The 21,405-nt window shown below is 35.8% G+C and overlaps 1 protein-coding gene across 2 annotated transcripts in view; it reads left to right on the top strand.

Annotated features, from left to right (window-relative positions):
• SGCZ (sarcoglycan zeta) overlaps positions 1-21,405 on the top strand; it is a 234,771-nt gene that overhangs the window by 153,159 nt on the left and 60,207 nt on the right. For both annotated transcript variants that reach the window (XM_072862143.1, XM_072862142.1), the window contains exon 3: positions 5,833-5,920. In XM_072862143.1, the coding sequence (XP_072718244.1) occupies positions 5,833-5,920 (88 nt within the window). The remainder of the gene's footprint in view (positions 1-5,832; positions 5,921-21,405) is intronic.

The following is a 21,405-nucleotide window of genomic DNA, read 5'->3' as shown; positions in this document are numbered from 1 at the left end:
TAGAGTTGGCAGATCTAGAATCCTGCCTACTTATTGCATTACTTTTTACATCTATATGACCCTGTGTGGAGGTCCAGAAACCTGAAGTGGTGTGCTTGCCCAAGCACAGGAATCAAATCATAAGAGAGCTAGTGCTTGCATTATGAGCTATGGTATATGTATTGCTACTGTTCCTAAGAGTGTCAAAGAGGGTGGTGTTGTCATAATTAACTGTGTTCTGAGTATGTCTGGGATTATATTTAATTGTACAGTGTACCATCTTACCTAGAGTAAACTAATGTTGTATTAAACTAACTGGAATTAAATTGCTCCATTTAAACTGTTTCTAATTTAAAGGGTGCATTTTGGAAATACTCTTCAAAACTGAGCTAATTAGCTGGCATTGCCTATTTGAATGATATACAAAAGGCATAAAATTTGTCCAAAATATGTTAAAGATAATTGAACCATCTGTAAAAAATGAGAGTTTTGCTATGATTGCTCATGCAGAATATGTTCTAGTAAAATGCCTTTATAAAACAATCTATCGGTCTTTCATATACTTACAGTAATCTGCTCATCTAATTCTAAAAATAAAAGTTCATATTTGTTAGTACTGCACTGTGATCCTTACTCAAACAAAACCCCAAAAAACAAACCTTTTTTTTTTCCCCAAATTTTCCGTTGTATTTATAACTGGATTCAGATTCAAGAAAACTTTTTGAAAATATCCCCTAAATTCATTTGTTTATTTTTCCCTTTATGAATCACAGCTGCACACCTGTTTCAGACAAGAAGTTACTATAGTAACATCATGTTCATCTGGTTTGCCTTTAATACACTACTGAAAATCTTGAAGTTGTAGCATTTTGGGTCTTATAACAGGAGTAGTCTCATACAGTACCATGAGCATCAGCTAGTTCTTGAGGTCCTCATATCTATCAGGGAGCAGCAAGGGCTGACTGGTCCCTAAGGGGTGGGGGGAGCCAAGCAGGACAATCCTGCCAGGAGGGGTTCAAATGGGGCTGGACTGAAATGGGCCCCGCCAGGGGTGGGGAAGGTCCCAGAGAGGCTGGGCAAGGCCAGTAAGGGCTGGTGGTGCCCTCACAGCCCTGAGGGCATCCGTCTACAATACTTTAGTTCTTAGCATATTATTAATATTAAAAGCTCTATGTAACTGTAAGAATGTTCTTACTATGTTGCTTTTTGTCATCTACAGTATAATTTTTGAAATGGCATCACAAATCCTTTACTGCCTCTTTTCTGAAGACCACATTTACATAGCAGTGCAGAAATAGAAAGTTCAAGTGTTGTCTTAATGAGAAGATGTATATATAGCCTACTATGTTTCACATAAAATTATATCTGGGTTTTTTTAAGCAATTATTAACGAATTAGTAACATCAAAGACATTTCTGTGTCAATGTGTCATGCATCAGATATAAAGAATTATACTTCAGTAGAGAATTTAAATCAGGAGAAATTATATTTAAGGTGAAAAGTTCTTACTCTGATACATGTGATTCATTAAGGATTGGGGAAAACCACAGAAAGTTGCATTCCCCACATAAAATATTCTGCCTCAAATATTTTCATTTAAAAGGTTTATCTTAAAAAAACCCAGACCTTTTCAAGACATGAGATTCAGTATTTTATTTTGCACAGGTGAAAAATGTTCCCTATTAAGATAACTGAGTTCAGAAATCATTTCCAGAAATAATAAAACTGACATAATCTCACTATCTGAAATTCTTTGTTCTTTTTGTTTTTTCACATTTGCAAAGCAAGCTTTTCATTGTGTGTAAACGGACAGTAAAACTGAAGTAAAGCAACTTTCCATTAAGGAGCTAGCTGCCATTGGTGTGCATGAAGAATACCTACAAAATCATCACATGAACAGTATGACGTGTTCTACTTAAACATTTTTCACTGGCTTTGCAGTATATGTGAAACTATTCCTGTAAATGCTTAACAAATACAGGTACTCTCAGAGCAAATTTATATAGCACAGTAACTGCTATGCTTAATTCATCACAGACTCTTGCAGTTCAAGTTAGAAATATAAGGAGTGCGAAAGAAGCTGTGGTTGTATGTATGCTATGCAAAATGAAGAAACAAGAGGGCAAGATCTGAATTTCCATGACAGAAAGGGGGAGGAAAAAGGTCAACTCTCCAGTTACAATTTTTTTGCATGTGCTTTTTATGGAGGAAGATTTCATAATATAGATTTCAGATTGTAGTATTGGATTTTAGGGACTACTTGGCTTCAACATTGAATAATACTGGTAATCCAAAAGTTGTCTAAGTTTCCTGTGCTTCAGGAAACTCCCTGTTCAAGTGTCCCATACCGCAAGTTCAGGCGGCAAGAACAGCTTCTGAACTCAGGGGACTGGGGCTGCAAGTATGGCATGGCCTTTTCCAGGGGTAGAACGTTTGGGATGGGCAAGGGAGACCTGCTTTTATATTTCTTTTTCTCATGCATTCAAATTAACTCAGTGTCAAGAAATAATATTAGGTGATGAAGAACTTCTTCAAGGTTGTTCCTTGGAGTTGCTGGTTATAACTTTTACTCTGCGTGTATATTATTATGTTCTAAATATGGAGCATGTCTGTTCCTGCTATTCATAACACTGAGCTACAGAAATACATGGAACTCATTTTATAGCACTACATTACTTTATTACATCTAAGGGAATATGTTCTTTATGTTCACCTCTAAATGGAAGATCTGATATACAGCTGTATAATGTCAGCAACAGAAGTAATAGATCTTTGCCCCTTTCTTCACGTGTGGTTTTTTGTCGGGTATAAACTAAAGATTTTGTCATTAAGTAAATATACAAAATTTATTTACTAATGTAGAAAGCTGGTTTTTTTTATACTTTATCATCTGTCAGGTGACATCAGCCTAGAAAATTATATCAAGAAAGTAACTATGTATGTTCCTAGGCTTGTCTGACTTCAGAACAAATCTTCTTTACTTTCAAATACTTCCACAGTATTGGAACACTTAATCCATTTTCTTTTTCTATTCTTTGCGTTTATATATTCATCAACATTTTTTTAATTTCCAATTTCCAGGAAAACAGTGTGATGACACATTTCTAACTCCTTTTTGACATCTGAATGTAAAGTATTTTATGGATTATCAAGTCTATTAAACTGCAAGCTGAAGTTCACATGAAAAGAGTAGCAGATCTGGTGACCCAGAGATAAAATTATCCAACATTTTTATGCTGTAGATATATATTAATTCATATTCATATGACTGACATTCATCTCACTGTATACTCATCTTACAGATCTATAATTGCACTGATTTCAGCTACGTCTTCTCTGAGTTGCTAACTTGTCTGAGTAGACTAGCTTTGAATACTTTGAAGCTCTGTCTTTAGGCATTTCCTGTGGAAAACGGAGGTGCAGGTAAACAGTGTAGAGAAAATATTGGACTGCTTGAATAGATAGGATTTTTGCCACTGGGTTTTCTTTGTTCCAGAATTTAAGCTTGCAGCTCTGTATTTGACATTCAGGAACTTATGAATATAGACTTAAGTTCTTAACTTCTTCATCCCACTTTTTATCTTTTATATAAGACAAGGAAAGGAGAAGAAAGAAGGTTTGGCTCACCTAATCTTTCATTATCCTGTACCTGAGAATTTGATACTCAAGGTCTTCATTTACAATTAGAGCCTGAGCACAAGAAACCTGAGAGGCAGATTTTAGCCTGAGAATCTTGTTAAGTATTTTCCTAAGATGAAAGGTAAGAAACCTTCAGATCAGACTCTGAAGAGTGTTTGGATGTGTAAGTTACCAAACCCTTAGATGAGTAGGCAAAACCAGGCATGGCAGTACCCTCCCTTGGTAAGGGTGAGATTATTCTAACCGAGAAGACTCTTCTCCAAATACTGACTAAGCAAAAGTGAAAAGGGGTCCTTAAAAGTAAACTCTGGACATGAAGCTGTCTATCAGGACAACCTTCTTTCCCAGAGCAACAGTTGCCTGGACTAATGATCTTCAAAGGACCGTAAGAAAAGTGGAAATCAAATCAAGTGTTGAGAAAAAAGTCCTTAGCAGCTGCTTTTGTTGCCAGGAGCTCCCTTGATTGCACCACATGTTTAGCTCAAACCAGTCACACTGAACACAGTGTCTCACTGATAATTATAGCTTTTTATCTAGAAAGATGGACAAGCTAAACAGCAACTTTCATCTGCCAGATTTAGTGATGCAGAGCTAATTTGCAGGATGTTACAGAGGTCATAGCATGGTCTGGTGAGAGATGAAGCACACCTGAACTCTTAGAAACTAGCTCAGAATAATTTCAGACTTCCCAAGGACCTGAGTATCGTTTAAAGTTAATAATCACAGTGAAAACAACTGGGAAGAGTGTTTCTTGTAGAGGAAAGCCCTGGATTCAAAGGAAAGGATTGTAAAGTACAGAAAATTTAAGTGCAAACTTAATACATCATTCAGGTAAAAATAAAACTTTATATATGGCTCCTTAACTCCTTTTGTTCTCTTCTTAAAAAACATTCAAGAATAGGAAGAACTAATATACTAAGTGACACAAAAACACACACACAAGAAGTCTAACTAACCTAATATGCTCAATCCAGGAATGACCAATAATGGATGCCCAGGGAAGAATCTAAGAATAAAATGAGTATATAATAATTCTCAGAAATATTTTCCTAGCCCTTAGTCATTCTTACCTAAGGCACTTTCCCAGCTGTTTCTGCGAGGTGTCTACTGGTGTTGGATAAACTTACCTAAGCATAGGTAAGTGCTAGCAAACTGCCAGAAGCATTAATGTACCCATGGTCTCACTGCAAGCTTCAGGGGAAGAACAGTGTGGTAGCAGGTGATTCTGGGGAGGAAAGTGCCTCTCTGCAGCAGCAGCAGCCACTTTTCCCTCCCCTCATGCACTCACCCCCTCCAATGACAGCATGATCAGTATGCTCTGGGTTTTTTAGGCTGCGTTTCTCTTGGCTCTCTGTTGAAGCTCTTCCCTTTTCCCATGCATCTGTCCTTCCCCTGGAAGAGTTGATCTGGCTCCTTGTTCTTCAAAAAGCAAAATTCAATTCTGTCTTCATTTCTGAGATTCCTTAAGCTGGCTTTGGACACAGGATACGCCTACGCATATATATGTAAACATTATTCAAAAGCTTAAACCTAGTAGGATGCTCATAGCAATGTAGTCATGCTGCAAACTGACTCCAAGAATGTTAAGACCATACTTAACATCATACAGTGTTTGTCTTTGTGCTATGTCAGCTTGATCACTAATAGTACCTGTCAGGTACTATTGGTGGTGGGTCAGGGTTGTCTGTTATATGACCTCACCTTCCAGTGCTCTCTTTCTTTGCTTTTTGAGAATAATGATACCTTTTACCTTCGAAGAAATGCATGACACTGTTTGTAAGGTTTTAGTAAGTGCAATCCAAATACTATAGGTTGTACAGATTAATAGAATAATGTAGTATAGTGTTGGTTAGGTAGTTAGAAAAGTATATGTTAGCAATATATGGAAAAGGCTAACGAAACAGGTTTGTGTTAAGGCCTTATGAATTTGTAACTTCCTAATATTATCAGGAAATAAAGCCCAGTTTATATGAAATAAGTTCAACTCTGGTCTCTAAAGCAGGGATTCTATGCACAAAGGTTTTAAGCTTAAAATAGTATTCTTGTTATTCTTTTATATAAAAATTTGACTTGTAAAATATTTTATGAAATTATTGAAAAGGCTATTGTATTTGACGCAACTCCCCTCTCAGCATGCATGTTTATATTTAGTTCTAGCTTAATTCTACCTCAATTTTTTGTTCTCTCATTTATTGTCTCATACATGTTTCCCAGGATAGCCCACTGGTCTTACAGTCTGACAGAAATGTAACAGTGAATGCAAGAAATCACATGGGACAGTTAACTGGACAACTGACAGTAGGTGAGTGTTCTTTATTGACTGTTATGTATATCAGTTTAGCTTTATGAGTAGGTTTCATTAATTAACATTGAAGATAAAATATTGGTGAATAGTCAGAAAAAAATCTCATCAGCATACTCAAATAAAAACCAATGCATACAATGGATCATAAGAGCATGATTCAGCATTAGCTGAAGGCAGAGAAAGTAGATATTCCTCAAAATAGTTAAAACAGCTTAATGAAAATTGATTATTTTTGAGATAGCTGTAACAAAACAAACTAAAAAAAAACCAACCCCAGCAAAACTTGTTTCAACAACAATTTCAGTGAGAAGATAACCATCATTTTCTTACAAGTTCTGTCAGTCTTCCATTACTTCAGTGGGATTTGGTTTGTCACCATTACTCTTGCAATGTATTTGTATCAGCATATATCCTGAAAACAGTTGGAGTAACAGAATGAAAAAACAGAACAAACAAAAATCCAAATGCTTTCCTAGTTACTACAAAATTTAAATGGAAAGTAATAATACTGCCAGTCATTCGTTAAAATGGTGTCTGATATTTTACAAAGTATAAAATATAGCAAATCAAAGTTCCAAATTAAATGGACATAAAAAATCCTCTACTTATCTGTTCCACTTTTCATCTATTTTTCCCTGCTTTTATTAATTTTACCATGTTATACTGCATTTTTAGCACAAATCATACTTATTGTGTTAGTAAATATGAAGTAATATTTTTCCTGTTTTCAGTACTAGGACAGTACTGAAGATATTCATTGCTTTTTAAGAATATTGGCCAAAAAAAACAGTATAAAGTAATGTTCTAGATCTGTTAGAAAACAATGTATATTGACTGGAAATGGGATGAAAAATATACAAACATATATATGTAAGATACTAATGTATATATAAACTTGAGGACACACCCCTTAGACTCCGTGTCTTTTCATTTTTCTCACTTTACTTCTGGATTAAGCTGTGTTTTATCCACTCTTTTTCCTCACGTGCCGAGGATATGCTCACAAATAGTTTTAAGTTAAACTCTAGTTATAATCTACACAGAGCTTTCATACTGGCTGGAGGCAGTGGCTTCATGTTGTAAAAAATTTTTGGCAAGTGCATACAGAGTGACACACCATCTGCACTGATTTCCCTGAATGACCACATCAAATGAGTGTGCAAAGGTAACCAGACTTGCTAGCAGACACAGATGAGGAAAATTAAGCTAACACCTGTTCTAGCCATATTGTACTTGCCCAGTGTGTTTATGGAATGCAGTTCTGTTTCGTCTAGTAGCTGTATTATTAAAACCTTCCACTTCAGCTAGTAATTGCTAAAAGGTGAGTTGCCCATGGCAAACATTCACACTGGCTGAAACAGATATGATATTCTGTTTGCTGACACCATTCCTGCTAAGTGAATCCAGCACTGAAAATATATGTGAGTGTATTGAGACTGACCTACTTAAAGGCATCACACTAGAGGTTAATATTCTAAAAACATAAAGGCCTGAAGAAAACATGTGTTCTTACATTACCATCATTAGAGTGAAGACCTGTAAGCTTCATGGTGAGCTGCTGGTGCAGAGTGTCTGGAGAGTGGAAGTTTGCTATATTGCAATATTGTCTTTACATTATTTCTTATTCTTTGTCTTCCTCTTCTCTTTCATAATGCTGACATGGTCTTTATTGTTTCCTATATTCATATAAATATCTGCTTCTTTATTTTTTAGAAATTTCTCATACAGTATTGAATATATATTAAAATATTCCTTATTTTCTTATTTATTATTTAATATTTCTTACTTAGTATAGGTACTCATAACTACCAGTATAATCAGTAAAAGCCTGAACATTCTACTATTGGAAATCAAAGAAATGAACAGGCACCTAAAAGTCAATTCCTGCCCTCCCTTCCAAAAATTTTTGTTGTGTAAGGTAGAGCAGATAAAGAAAATTCTTGATTTTTGTGTAGGTAAAAGCATGGAAACATCTGCTGAGATAAGGGGAGGGGACTTTCCTATACCAGGTTTGCTGCCATCAGGAAATATTTTTTCCTGTTAGCTGTAAATATGCTCTGGAAAGTCCCTGCCTTCTTCAGAAATACTCTTTGTCTCTTCACTGGTGCTGCATGCTGAAGCAGCTGTATGTGTGGCTGCCCAGTGAAAGGGATGAAAATAAACAGTGGAGGAAGCATTGAGGAGAAATATCTTTAAACTACAGAAAAAGTAAACTATTATGCTTTGGGGAAAAAATTATCTAGTTAACAACTTTGAAATATTCTTATCTGTTAACTTATTTAAAAAGTTGAATAATAATAATAATAATAATAATAATACACATTTATATACGTGGCAGGAGCATTCTGAAAAAAAAGAAGGATGCCCGTGCATTCAGGTGGATGATAATGCACTTCCTATACATGTGCTATCATTGGCATTTTATCTGTATTTCACAGGACGTAAGTGATGTTACAAGGCAATAAATAGGCTGGTCTCTTGTCTTTGAGGTTCAAATTGCTGTCATTGGTCATGTCAAATTTTAGGACAACTAAAAATTTATTGTGTGGTATTTGGAATTGTGCCATGCAAGACTAAGACAGCCTTAAGAGCTTCTAATTAAACCTCTAATGGAAGATAGATTAGTGTAAAGAAATGGGGATAGGGCTGGGAGGAAGAAGACTATATGGTCACCCAGGGAGAGGGAAAAACTCCAATGAAACTCTTGATAACAGGTACTCAGTTCTGTGAGTGACTACAGAAGACAAAATACTTCTGTAAAGTGCATCATTAAGACATCTTGGAGCACATCCTAATCTAGAAGGAGTGAAGGAAAAGTATATTAAAAAAAAAGGTATCTAAGAATACTGGATGATTCAGTGGTTACATGTTTAAATAGTGTAAAGCCAAGTCATGGCTCCAGGTCTTACTATAGCAAAGGTGCATCCATTATTAGAGTACAATGTATTTATGTTGACACTGAAAACTGGAAGGAGTGAAAGTCACAGGTGAAGAAATGCTTTCTGCTGGGATCTATACCATCTGATCTAGAAATGTTGTTTTGTGTTTTGGTCTATTTGTGAGACATGGTCAGGAAACTGCAAAGTTTGTATCTGGATCTCCAAAAGGACTCAACAGCCTTCAGTTTTTAGACATGCCATTTAAGACCAACAGAGCAGATATAGCACAGACATAAAGGATATCTACAGAATAAAGATGTAAAGATGATCATTCATTGATTTTTGTATCTAAGCTAGATAAGGAAAAGTAATCACATCTCTCCCCTCCTGTTACTTAGCAATATCCTTTGCATTATGCATTCTACTGAATTACCTTGATATAACCTTTTCTCTCTGTTTAGTCAATGTTTGCATAGTTTAAAGCTATATGTAAAAAGTTCTACTAATATTCTGCCAATCTTAGAAATGCACAACAGTTGCTCACCTCAAACCAAGTATGTTGTCTCCATGCTGTCTGCACAGATCATATATACCTCTGCCTGTTTTTGTGGAGGACATTAGGCTGACAAGTGCTAAAGGGATCAAAATTAAGTATGGCTGAAAGGAGACAATTGAAGCCCCCATGTATACTTACCATAACATCATCTTCATATTTGACTATTACTTTGCCAACTTTCTCATTTTTTCATGAGGTAGTGTTGTGGTTTAGCCTCAGTTGGCAACTAAGCACCAAGCAGCCGCTCGCTCACCCTCCCCCCTCCCAGTGGGATGGAGGAGAGAATCGGAAAAGCAGAAGTAAGAAAATTCGTGGGCTGAGATAAGAACAGTTTAATAATTGAAATAAAATAAAATAAAGATAATAATAATGATAATAAATTGTAATGAAAAGGAAAATAACAAGAGAGGGAGAGAAAGAGGAACGAAACCCAAGAAAAAACAAAAAAAGTGATGCAACTGCTCACCACCCACTGACAGACACCCAGCCAGTCCCCAAGCAGCGATCGCTGCCCCCTGGCCAACTCCCCCCAGTTTCTATACTGAGCATGACGTCATATGGTATGGAATAGCCCTTTGGCCAGTTTGGATCAACTATCCTGACTGTGCTCCCTCCCAGCTTCTTGTGCACCTGGCAGAGGATGGGGAGCTGAAAAGTCCTTGACCAGTGTAAACATTACTTAGCAACAACTAAACCACCAGTGTGTTATTGTCCTGGTTTCGGCTGGGATAGAGTTAATTTTCTTCCTAGTAGCTGGTATAGTGCGATGCTTTGGATTTTAGTATAAGAATGATATTGATAACACGCTGATGTTTTGGCTGTCGCTAAGCGGTATTTACATTGGTCAAGGACCTTTCTTTTTTTTTTTTTCCCCCAGCTTCCCATGCTCTGCCAGGTGCCCAAGAAATGGGAGGGGGCACAGCCAGGATAGTTGATCCAAACTGACCAAAGGGCTATTCCATACCATATGATGTCATGCCCAGTATATAAACTGGGGGAGTTGGCCGGGGGGTTGCGATCGCTGCTCGGGGACTGGCTGGGCGTCGGTCGGCGGGTGGTGAGCGGTTGTATAATTTTATTTTATTTTATTAATTTTTTTTCTTTCCCTTTTCTTTCCCTCCCTTGGGTTTTGTTCCTCTTTCTCTCTCTCATTGTATTCCTTCTCATTATAATTCATTATTATTATTATTATTATTTTGTTCCAATTATTAAACTGTTCTTATCTCAACCCACGAGTTTTCTTACTTTTGCTCTTCCGATTCTCTCCCCCATCCCACCGGGGGGGAGTGAGAGAGCAGCTGTGTGGTGCTTAGTTGCCAGCTGGGGCTAAACCATGACAGTCATCAACATTATTCTCATACTAAATCCAAAACACAGCACTATATCAGCTACTAGGAAGAAGATTAACTTTATCTGAGCTGAAACCAGGACAGGTGGTTGGTTGGTTGGTTTGTTTGTTTTTCCTTGCTGCAATAATTGCTTCTGACAGGTATTTCTGCTACTGCTTGACTCTTTTCCATTCATAAAGATCCCTGGGGATATTGGAAACCTTTTAAGAATATGACGTACAGATAAATGTCCACTTCATTTTTTCTAAGATTTGGGCTCTTTAGGACAGAATCATAAATCACATAGAGGTCCAGAGCTGTACACGTCACAGCTTTAGAGAGCTCCTGAACCTGTAGCTCTACTTATTGAGATCTCTACGGCCGTGCGAGTTGAGAAAAATTATTTGAATACCAATGAAAGTTATATTACACTTGAAATTGCCTTTTCAAAATAGCAGGCAGATGTATAATTTTCAATTACAGCACTGGTAAAGGCTGATAACAGTACTAAAACATATAGCTATTCAAATACCTTGTCAAACTTGACGAAAGTTTCCATGCACTTACCACAAAATTTTGTTATGTATTTAAGATTTTTTTTTCTTAAAAATGTGCTTGCTTACTTGCTGTGTTCCACCAAGAGTACATGGGGTATTGTGCAGAAATTATTGGACATTAAAAACTAGAGGTATGTAACCTTGTGGGAGTGGAAATAGTCCCCTTCATCATTCTTAACTAGACCACATATGCCAATCGCCTGTGCCTATATCTACTGATACCTTACCAGGTAACACATCCTGCTACCTCTTCACTTCCGAGGTGATCAAGGTAACTCATTACCTAAATGTTGCTTATGATGTTTCCGTTGCAAATACCTCAGTCCATTTGATTGTAGTTTGGTCTAAACATCAAAGAAGATCTGAAGCAAGAGACAACATTTCAAGCATTCTCCCTTTTAGAATTACTCGTGGTAGAACTTGTAGTAATATGTGTGCACATGTGGCTCTAAATCTTTGATATCTATTGTCAGACATTTACTTATTTAAGATTATTATGAACTTGAACTAAGTGCCTATTAAAGGCAATGGAAGTAAAAACATGCTTAAGTAACAATGGATGAGAAATGTCTCTGTATTTGTTAATCTTTTTTACATACATAATAACCTCAAATGTAAGGTCCTTTCTCCTAAGTGTTGCAGGAAGAAGGTAGTTTCAGAGCAGTCATACATATATACCCTTTCCTCACAGTAGGAAAAGGGAACAAAAGGGCTCAACTCCTCTCTCTCTTATCTGTATGTTTTTTCTTGTATTATCGATAGTAGCGTGCTGGGGAGACAAGGGATGATGTTGTTTTACAATCCCTCCATTAGCTGCTTCTACCCTTCAACTGGGCAAATATGGATCAGAACTTAATTGTCAGGAACATGTAAAATAAAGCCTTTCTCCTTGTCCTTACAGGAAGGTTTGCCTACCTGAAGTCTCAAACTACAGTGAAATTTCAAAAATCTAAAATATATTAAACATTCTGCTAGTTTAATTTTCATATTAAAGCAATTGCTCCTGTAACCACTGTGGCGCAGTAGGACTATGAATATTGTTAAGAAGACATGTTGCAAAACCAAAGTAAAATAAATGATTTATCCATTTCTCAATGTTCTCTGAATTTGTATCCCTTAACTAAAATACAGACTGAAAAAAAAAAAAAATGTGGTCCTTAAAACCACTTTAATGTGTGGAAATCAGAAATTCAGGCAATTCACTTCTACCATATCTAGATGAATTAATAGTCCAGCTTTTGCAGTGATGTACAAACAGAAGTATTTCATATTGAACTTCAGACTGAATATGTAATAGCTTAAAATCTTATTTTGGGGCATTTTGTCATTAATCAGGCTCTTCTCATTGTAGCAAAGGCTTTTAATTTACAGTTAATTCACTCCCTCTTCCTTTTCTAATCCAAAAAATGACCACAGATTTTCTAATTTCTGTGCTAAATTACTTGCATTGCTTACATTTGTTCAGAAGTTTTTGCACCTTAAATGGAATTTTATATTGAAAGTTACTGTTGCCTAATGTTTTCCCTTGTTATAAAGTCAGTCACTTGTCGATTCAGAGAATATTTATGCAACTTACACAGCAAAATATTATACATTCTGAGTATACAAATTTTACAGTACAATGTTTCTTACCAAAGTTTTGTAACCAGCTAAACACTCTCCAGGTATAGGAATATAAACAAATTATCAGAAGTTGAAAATACAGCTCATCTGCTAGTTTGTGGTACAAATCCATTGTCAGATCTTTTGAACAGAGGTAAATGTGAGATAACTTGCCCTTTCCAAGTACAGGTTAGCTACCTTGTACTTGACTGCAGAGTTAAAGGACCTTTCAGCTTCAGGAATCACTGCAGAAGGTACAATGGAGTGGTGCCTGAGAGGCCATATGGCTTTACATCTCCTCCTGGCAAAGCACGTGCAATGAGCCAAGAGGCAGGCAGAAAGTGAGCCATGTTGCTCATAACAGTTGAAATGTCCAGCTGGAATCTGAGTCTCATCCTTTCTCATAATTTACAGTGCAATGTGATGTTGCCTCTGTTTCTGTCTGTCTAGTCCCTGGAAAAGTCTTTTTACAAACCATCTGCGCTATAACAGGTTTTGTAATAGGAGCTCACGTAAAATATATTCAGATATACTCTTAATGACTTTGCCTAAGCTATCATGAGAATCTAATCCCATTAATTAATTATCTTGAAGTGCAGTATTAGGAAAATGTGAAGCTCTGAAAACTGGTCAAAACTTCAGCCTCTTTGCCAGCACTTTGATGGGTCTGCCAAAGTAGCCTTTTAAAAATTAACATGTTATTTATTTGAAATTCATCCATATTTCTCTTGCAATTCTCTATTTAAGTCATTTTCCAGTAGTAGAAAGTCTCTTGACTTGTTTGTTTTGATTCTGTATCAAGAAGCAGTAATAGTTAATGGACTAGTAAAAAACAGTTGCAAACAACTCTTTTCTAGTTTTTCCTTCTATTTCACTTGTACATTAGTTGCATCATTCCCTGTGTTAATCTGCATATGTACATTTGACATTCAGCAGTGGTGAACTTAGGCTCTTGTGACTAGCCCTTGAATTAACTGGATTTAAAAATAATACTTTTTAATGCATCCGTTACATAATTAACTCGTAAAACTATTAAATATACTTGGTATCATCAACCAAAGCACTCCACTTTGTGCTTGGGTAACAAGATCTCTTTGAAAGAGAGAGAAACTTTACGCAGTACTTCAGATTGCTTTTAATCATTTAGGTACATTTTCAATTTTTGAGCAATATCTTTCATATCTTTATGATACTCTTATTATATGTTATGTGCAGACATAACACTACATTGCTGTTTACTAATTGAAATACCCTATGGTGTAAAATATATCTTACATCTCCCTTACAAATTGCCACATGAAAATCATACTATAATAATAAAGAGTAGTAAGCTATTTCTCTGTCACTTATTAGGACCAAGTGGTAATTCTTTCTGGTAGGTATGGCCATTATTTAACCTGAAACCTCCTTCCTGAAATACAAGAGCTTATTGTGTCAGTTGATATGTCAAGAATTAAAAATTCCCCTATGGATAAACACAAATGCAAGCAGCAGTAGGGCAATAATTTAATTCTGTGCAATTTCTGTGTGGTTATTTCAGGGGTGAGAGTGCTTGTGCACTGTTGGTTCTAAACAAGTAGCAAAGAAGGTCTATGCTGTGGATATAAGATTCCTTGCTTTAAAATTTGTCATCCTCACTAGTGTGTTATACATAATCGTCTTTGAATCTTAATAACTTTTTGTTAAATTATTTAAGCACTACATCAGTACTTCCGGAGCTGGGGTCTTGAGACCTCTTCCTCTTATTTCTGCATTCAGTATATTTTTTTCTTCTTTCTGCCTTCATCAGACTCTAAAAGTTTTCGACATTTGAGTCTTGATCCAACTTTTCTCCTTTTCTTTTTCTTTCCCTCAGTCTGAGCTCAGGAAGACTATTTCTGCCTCGGATACAAGGTACAGCTTGTGTTAGTTCCTATCTGAAATTGTATTGATCTAACGTGAAGAGCACCTTTTGTTGTCTGTAACTGACAGACAAAAAGAAAAACATACTTTGTACTTTTATAACTAGTCTGATACTTCTGTCCATAATATTTGTAGCACAGACAAAATACATGCAGCTTATTTTCTCTCTCTTTTTCTAAGTTTATTCATCATCTATGTTTGTAAGGAATTTTGAGGTCCAGTACCTGTTTTTCAATGTGTTTTTCCTTCCATAATCTAGAGCTGGTTTGGAAAGGAGAAGCACATGGAGGAAAAGATGCCTTTTCAAAGTCAGAATATGCATTCTTAAGTTTGGACTTTCGAAATCCTCCAAGGTGTATGCAGCTACTGGGCAGTGTGCTTTCTTTTTTTCTTCTGCAACTGCTCCAATTTTCTTGTATATATTCACTATAAATCTTAATTTTCGTTGAGCTGCTGTTATGAAATTGGACATTTTTTTCTTTTACACATGGAAAAGGTACGAAGCTGCATCAGAGGAAGTTCAGATTGGACATTAGGAAAAGGCTTTTCACTGAGAGAGTGGTTGGTCACTGGAACATGGTTCCCCAGGGAAGTTGTCACAGCACCAAGCCTGTAAGAGTTCAAGGAGCATCTGCACAATGATCTCAGTCATATGGTTCAGTTTTAGGTAGTCCTGTGAGGAGTAGGAAGTTGGACTCGATGATCCTTATGGGTTCTTTCCAACTTGAGATATTCTATGATTCTATGATTCTTTTGGAGGGGTACAGAATAAATTCATGGAGGGGAGGAAGAGTGACAAGTAAGAGGTCTTCCTCAGGCAGCCTGCTGGAAGCCAGGCTTCAAGTGAAGCCTCAGGTCCCAGCTGCAGACAGCTGGTGCTGGCAGGAATAGCCAAGCACACAGAGGACTGGCTGTGTGCTGGCTTCCCACCGGATAACCTTCGGAAAAGCAGCAGGCGCAGGCCTCTTTTCTCATGAGAGGGCAATAGTTAATGTTCTATACCCACTGTCACTTTAGAGATGATGGGAAAAGGATGAAAGGGAACACTAAATCAGTGTTTTCCAGGCAATGGCTGGGGGGGAGAGGAAGCTGATACGCTCGGTATGAGCCTCAGCTTGGTGCCTTAGTATTTCATCTCAATGCTAACTTTGACTCCAGAGCATCTGTAGTGAGACTGGACATACGCTGAAGTAGAATTTCAGTTATCAACGGCTATTTTGCCAGTGGTACAGCCATCCTCCGCTTACTTTTCTGCTTTATAGGCTTTTTATTTTACTTCATTGTATTTTAAATGCAAGTCTGGATGTTTCCACCATTTCTGGAAAATTGGCACTGAGAACTAGGAAAAAGGATATTCTGTTTCAATTTTCAAATCTTTTATCCTCAATATTAAAACATATTACTTTTTTTTTCCCCATACCATACCAGAGGACATGGAACTACAAGCAGTGGTCGGATTTAATGGTAGAAGTAGAGTCTGAGTGGGAAGAGGTCACTAGTGGTTTGCATGGTGATACAGAAGTGTTAGTGTTTAAACATTAATCCATTGCCATCTGTCCTGCTGTTGTTACCCACACGCTGTTGGCCAATACAGACAGCATAACTACTACCCAAATGTTCAGAGCAAGGAAGGAGAAGTGATTTCCTTTTGTAGGAGGAACATCCCAAAAGTCAAAGAAATAGACATCATCCTGAGGTGTTTAAGTAGGTTTCGAGGGATACAGCATACATCTTCAAAAGATGGTTCTAATTCTTTGTCTTTAACGTTATCAACTGCTAATACTTAATTTAACTGCACAAACAGGTGCTATGGATGCATTGTGACATTCACAAGGCTGCTGCTGGGTGCTAAGCATTATTAAATTACCTACAGCAGCTGGCCATTTAGCAAGTCCCTGACAGGATATTAAGATTTTATTTTTACCCCTTTTTTTTTCCTGATGTTCAGACAGCTCATTAATATTGGTAAGAATATATTATTCTAATAGGGATGGCTTAGGTGAAGGACAAAATAAGGGCAAATAATTGAGAAGCTGTTTTTTTAACTTCATTAAATACAAACATAATTTAAAAAAAAAGAGAAGAGCATTGAGATCTTTCTGATGTTCTCCTTTACTTCAGAGCTACAGAGAACACTTGAAAGAAGAAACTCAACAGCATGCTGCTGCTGTTAAAGAGGTTGAGGTAACAGCAAAGAGATTTATCAAAAATACTGGTGAGAAGTAATTTGATTGTAGAATTAGTCTTTATTCAGCTAAGTTATCTTTAAAAAGCCTGAGTTCTATCAGTTATCTTACTGAGCCAGCTATGGGAAATTAGCCTGTTTCTGTATATGAAAGAGATTTTTGCAAGTGGATAGTCACACTCGGAAACATTTGTCTGTTTGTCCATGAAAATTATTTGTCTATGCAAGATCATGAACCTCTTAGATCACAAGTTCTAGTTCATATAGATTAGATGACTAGTATTAAAAAATAAATTAAAACCCTTCTATTTTCTAGAATTTCCTCTTGCATGTCTTTAGACTATTAGGAATTGCATCTCACTGTTATGTTACAATTATTGTGTGTTTTTAAAAACACTAATGTCGAAGTTTACTTTCTATTTATTGCACTGCTTTGTCTGAGTCCTATAAAAATATGCAGTTCAAAAACTAACTTCAGTGTATAACATTGAAACTCTAATAACACATTGGAAAATACCAGTTAATATCCATAACTAGAACATAGCTAGTTTGTTTTGCTTATTTATCAAGATAATTATGTTTATTTACCTTTTAATTATTTTGCCTCCATTTGTAACAGTATGGAGTTTCAAATTCCATATTATGCTAATACTAGAGATGTTTAATTGTGCCATTTGTAGATGGGCAGAGCTGTTTTGGTGTAATTTGTCTCAAGCATGTATAGGACATTTAATGGTATATTTAATATGGACTTTTAAAATTTCTATAATAAATAAATATATATCTGAAAATACCTTCTTTTTCCTTAGGTTGTTCTTAGGATTATAAATATTGCAGTTGCAGCTGAATTATGAACAGATGGCACTGAATTAATGATTAGCTGAATATTTTAAAATTTCGACTAGATTTCTTCCTGTGAAGAAAAGCATTCCATAAATCTGAAATTAATTAGTCACTGGGAATAGCTATCACTCACTGAATCACTAACATCAGTTATAGATCAAACTAATACAGAGTGAGCATTTTTCCCACATCAAAATTAAGGACTACATTGCATTTAAAATAAGTTATTCCAACATCAGAGTTCCAAAACTTCATGAGTTTCCTTTTGTGATGTTTTGGACAGATGTTTTGTTTGGAGAAGCTGTTGCGTTGCTCGTCTCTCACATGTATTACCAAGACACCTGGACTCTTTACCACCTTAAAGCTGTCAGACACTAAAAGCTTCCTAGCCATTTTGCTTCTGGAATGGAGAAAGTGGTTTTCTATTATGGAAGAGGATGGCAGGATGGTTCTGACACTCACCTGTCTTTTAAGAATGAAAGGGAAATTTGCTAACCTTCTGTCTCTAGTTTGGTCTTTTCTGGGTCTTCATTTCCTTGGTTTGTGGTTTTTTTTGTTTGGTTTTAACTTCTTTCCTCTGTGGAACTTATATATGAAACCAGATGCTAATTTACCGCATCTATTTTTCTCTGCAGTGGAGTGATTCTAGTTGGCTTGCCATGTTGCCAAAGCAAAAGCAAGTCCAGACAAAAATTCCACCTATGCTTCAGGTCTTGCCTCTGAATTTATACATCCATCTTCATCTAGGTTAGATTTCTTTCCAGATACAAAATCATACATTCCTTTGAGGACACTTCAGATTTCCCCATGATACTACACTTGTTCCTTTACCATAAGATCTTACTCCCAAGGATATCAATATAGACTTTCTAAGTGGTGTATTTGAAAGGTAGACAGTCTGGGAGTGATTCAAATCACAGACAAAGACACAGAATTTAAGTGTCAGCAGGGCAGGAATCTGAGGTAGATGTCTTCATCTGTGAATTGAATTGCATCGTCTGTGTTACAAGTCAACAATGAACTGCATTGAGAACCTTAATCAAAAGAGACGCTTCCAGAAGCTAAGAGCCCAAATCTGCTTTTATCCTGCTCTGCAGCTTTCCTGGCCCTTGTCCCACTGTCAAGGGTAAGGAGACAAGTAATTTCCTAAATGGATACTACAAAAATCCTGAGGGCTGGGCTAAGCCATCATCATCTTGTACTATCATCATAGTGAATGCTAGCTGTTCGGAAATCTGCAAATGCAGTTCAGTGATCTACCACTTAGCAGAAGGGTTTAAAATTATTATTTTCTGGTCAACAGGCTATGATTTTTTATTCTTGTTTTACTACCCAGTAGTACTCAGTGGTAGCCTTTTTGTAGATGAATCCTGTGTATCTTTTAATATTTTGTACATTCTTTCATTAAATCTTTCTTGGATAAAGCATGATTATATGAAATACTAACACATTTTGCACAGTCAACCTCAGCATGTTTGTACTCTCTAGCTAAAGCAGATAATCGGAGAAACAGTCACTTTGGAAAAAACAGATTTTCTAGTCCTTCCTATGTTATAGCTATCAGTGTTGAATTCATTTTATAAAAATGTACAACTTTTTTTTTTTAACATTCCTTTTCCAATAAAGCTTCTAAATACTCTGGTAGCTCGTATCCTTTGTTTCAGTCTTCTTCTCATAAAATGTGATGAATTAAATTATTTATCTCAAAAAGTTTAATTTGCTTTCAGAAACCTTTTAATGGTCTAATTCAGTACATTGTGAATAATATTGTGTAATATTAATATTTTGTAATATTAACCTGTGACTATAACCTAGTCACAACAGGTTATATTTGAAGTCCATGGAAAACTGCCAAAAGCATCTGGAAAAACAACTTGTATCTTTTTAATAAAATGGGGGGGAGGGAGGGGGGAAGAAAAAAAAGGAAGATTGAAAACTAACCTCTGAATTATAAGTGTATATAGAGAATACAAGTAAAAATATTTGTTAGCTTTTAATTTATATTAATAAACCACCAAAAATGTTCAAAATACCTACAGAATAGAAAGAAATATCAGAATGACTGTGTCTAATGCCTACAGAGAATATTATCAGTAAGAAAGACAAAACTGAAATGCTTTTGTTTTTAAATCTTCACAAAGCAAGATACATAACAGTTAGTAAAAAAGGTCACAGGGTAAAATCAGGAAGAGAAAAGGTAAGGAACCATTAGGTGACATGAACATACTTCATTCAATTTCAGTTCCAGTCCCGTTCACCTCAGAATAATAAAGCAGGCAGCAGAAAGGTACTAGCACTATTAGCAATTATTTTAAAGAGTATGCGGATGAGAGATAAGGTCTCAAAGGATGCCAACAGGTCAAACATCAGATCTGCTTTTAAGGAAAGAAAAAAGCAAGGTTGCAGAGATTTACAGATAAGTGATTTTCAGTAGAATTTCGGGGAAATTTTTAGAACATTCAATAGAAAAGTCAGACTAAAAGTCTGACCTAAAGAAAATGTATAATGATAAATAGAAACAGTTTTAGAGAGGAATGAATGACCTTATGATCTGGAAGATGTTATATTTCCGAAGGAGAAATGCAACTTTCCTGTTTTGTCTTTGAGTCTAATCTGTGTAATGAAGAAATTTCATACTCCCCTTACTGTCTTGTGCGTGCTCTTGCTATTTGATTTGAATGTGCTGTTCATTAAGCACAGCATGTAGTCAGGTATCTCATACTATGTATTGTTCTGTCTTTTTTTAACTCTAATTTATTTTCAGTGGAATATGCTATAAATAATAAACTTCAGTTACTTAGTAGGCAACTTTGAATTTTCATAAAACATGTAGTGGCCAAACAATGTAACAGTAACCTTATAGCGTAGCTCACCTAACAAAGACAGTGGAAACTTTCCTAGTGATTTTGTATGGAACTGTAATGCATAGACTGCTTCAATAAGCCTCAGCTTCCAAAAGGTATAGCTGATTACAAAGATCAGCTTTGTAAATGATTTCAGTTTTAAAAACCAATTGCATCACAGAAAGCTAAAAATTCCAAGGTTGAGGATAATGCTGAAACTTGGAAAATTCTCGTAGGATTTAGTGCTATTTAGGTTGCATTCATCATGAGGAAGAAAAATTGATAAACTTTCTATTCCCATTCACACTTCGGAGTACTCCAAAATACATTACAGTTATAATTAATTCATTTGCATGAGCTGGACATTTGAGCTTAGTGAAAGCTAAGTTGATAAAGGCAGCTATAAGAAGAATTTAACATAGTGTGGGTATCCACTGATGTCACAAAGAAAGATTCCTGGACAATAGAGGAAAACATCCATAGGAAAGATAATGCAATGAGGCTGGTAATAAAAAATAATATATATTTATTTATAATTTAATTTTCTTTATTATTTACTTTATATTTAAATATATGTCATTTAATAATTTATTTTTAAATTTAGCCATTTCTATGTATTGTTATTTATTTTAAATATGTTTGTATTATATATTATTTATATAGGTTTATAATATATTTATAGTATTATGAGAAAAATCAGTTTGATAGGAAACTCATTATACTTGCCACAAGCCTCAACTATCTAGCTCATGTTTTGAATAAACTAAACTTAATGACATTATAAATA

The sequence above is a fragment of the Ciconia boyciana genome, chromosome 5, assembly GCF_034638445.1.
Source record: "Ciconia boyciana chromosome 5, ASM3463844v1, whole genome shotgun sequence".
Taxonomy (NCBI): Eukaryota; Metazoa; Chordata; class Aves; order Ciconiiformes; family Ciconiidae; genus Ciconia; species Ciconia boyciana.
This window is presented reverse-complemented; position numbering and strand designations above follow the sequence as displayed.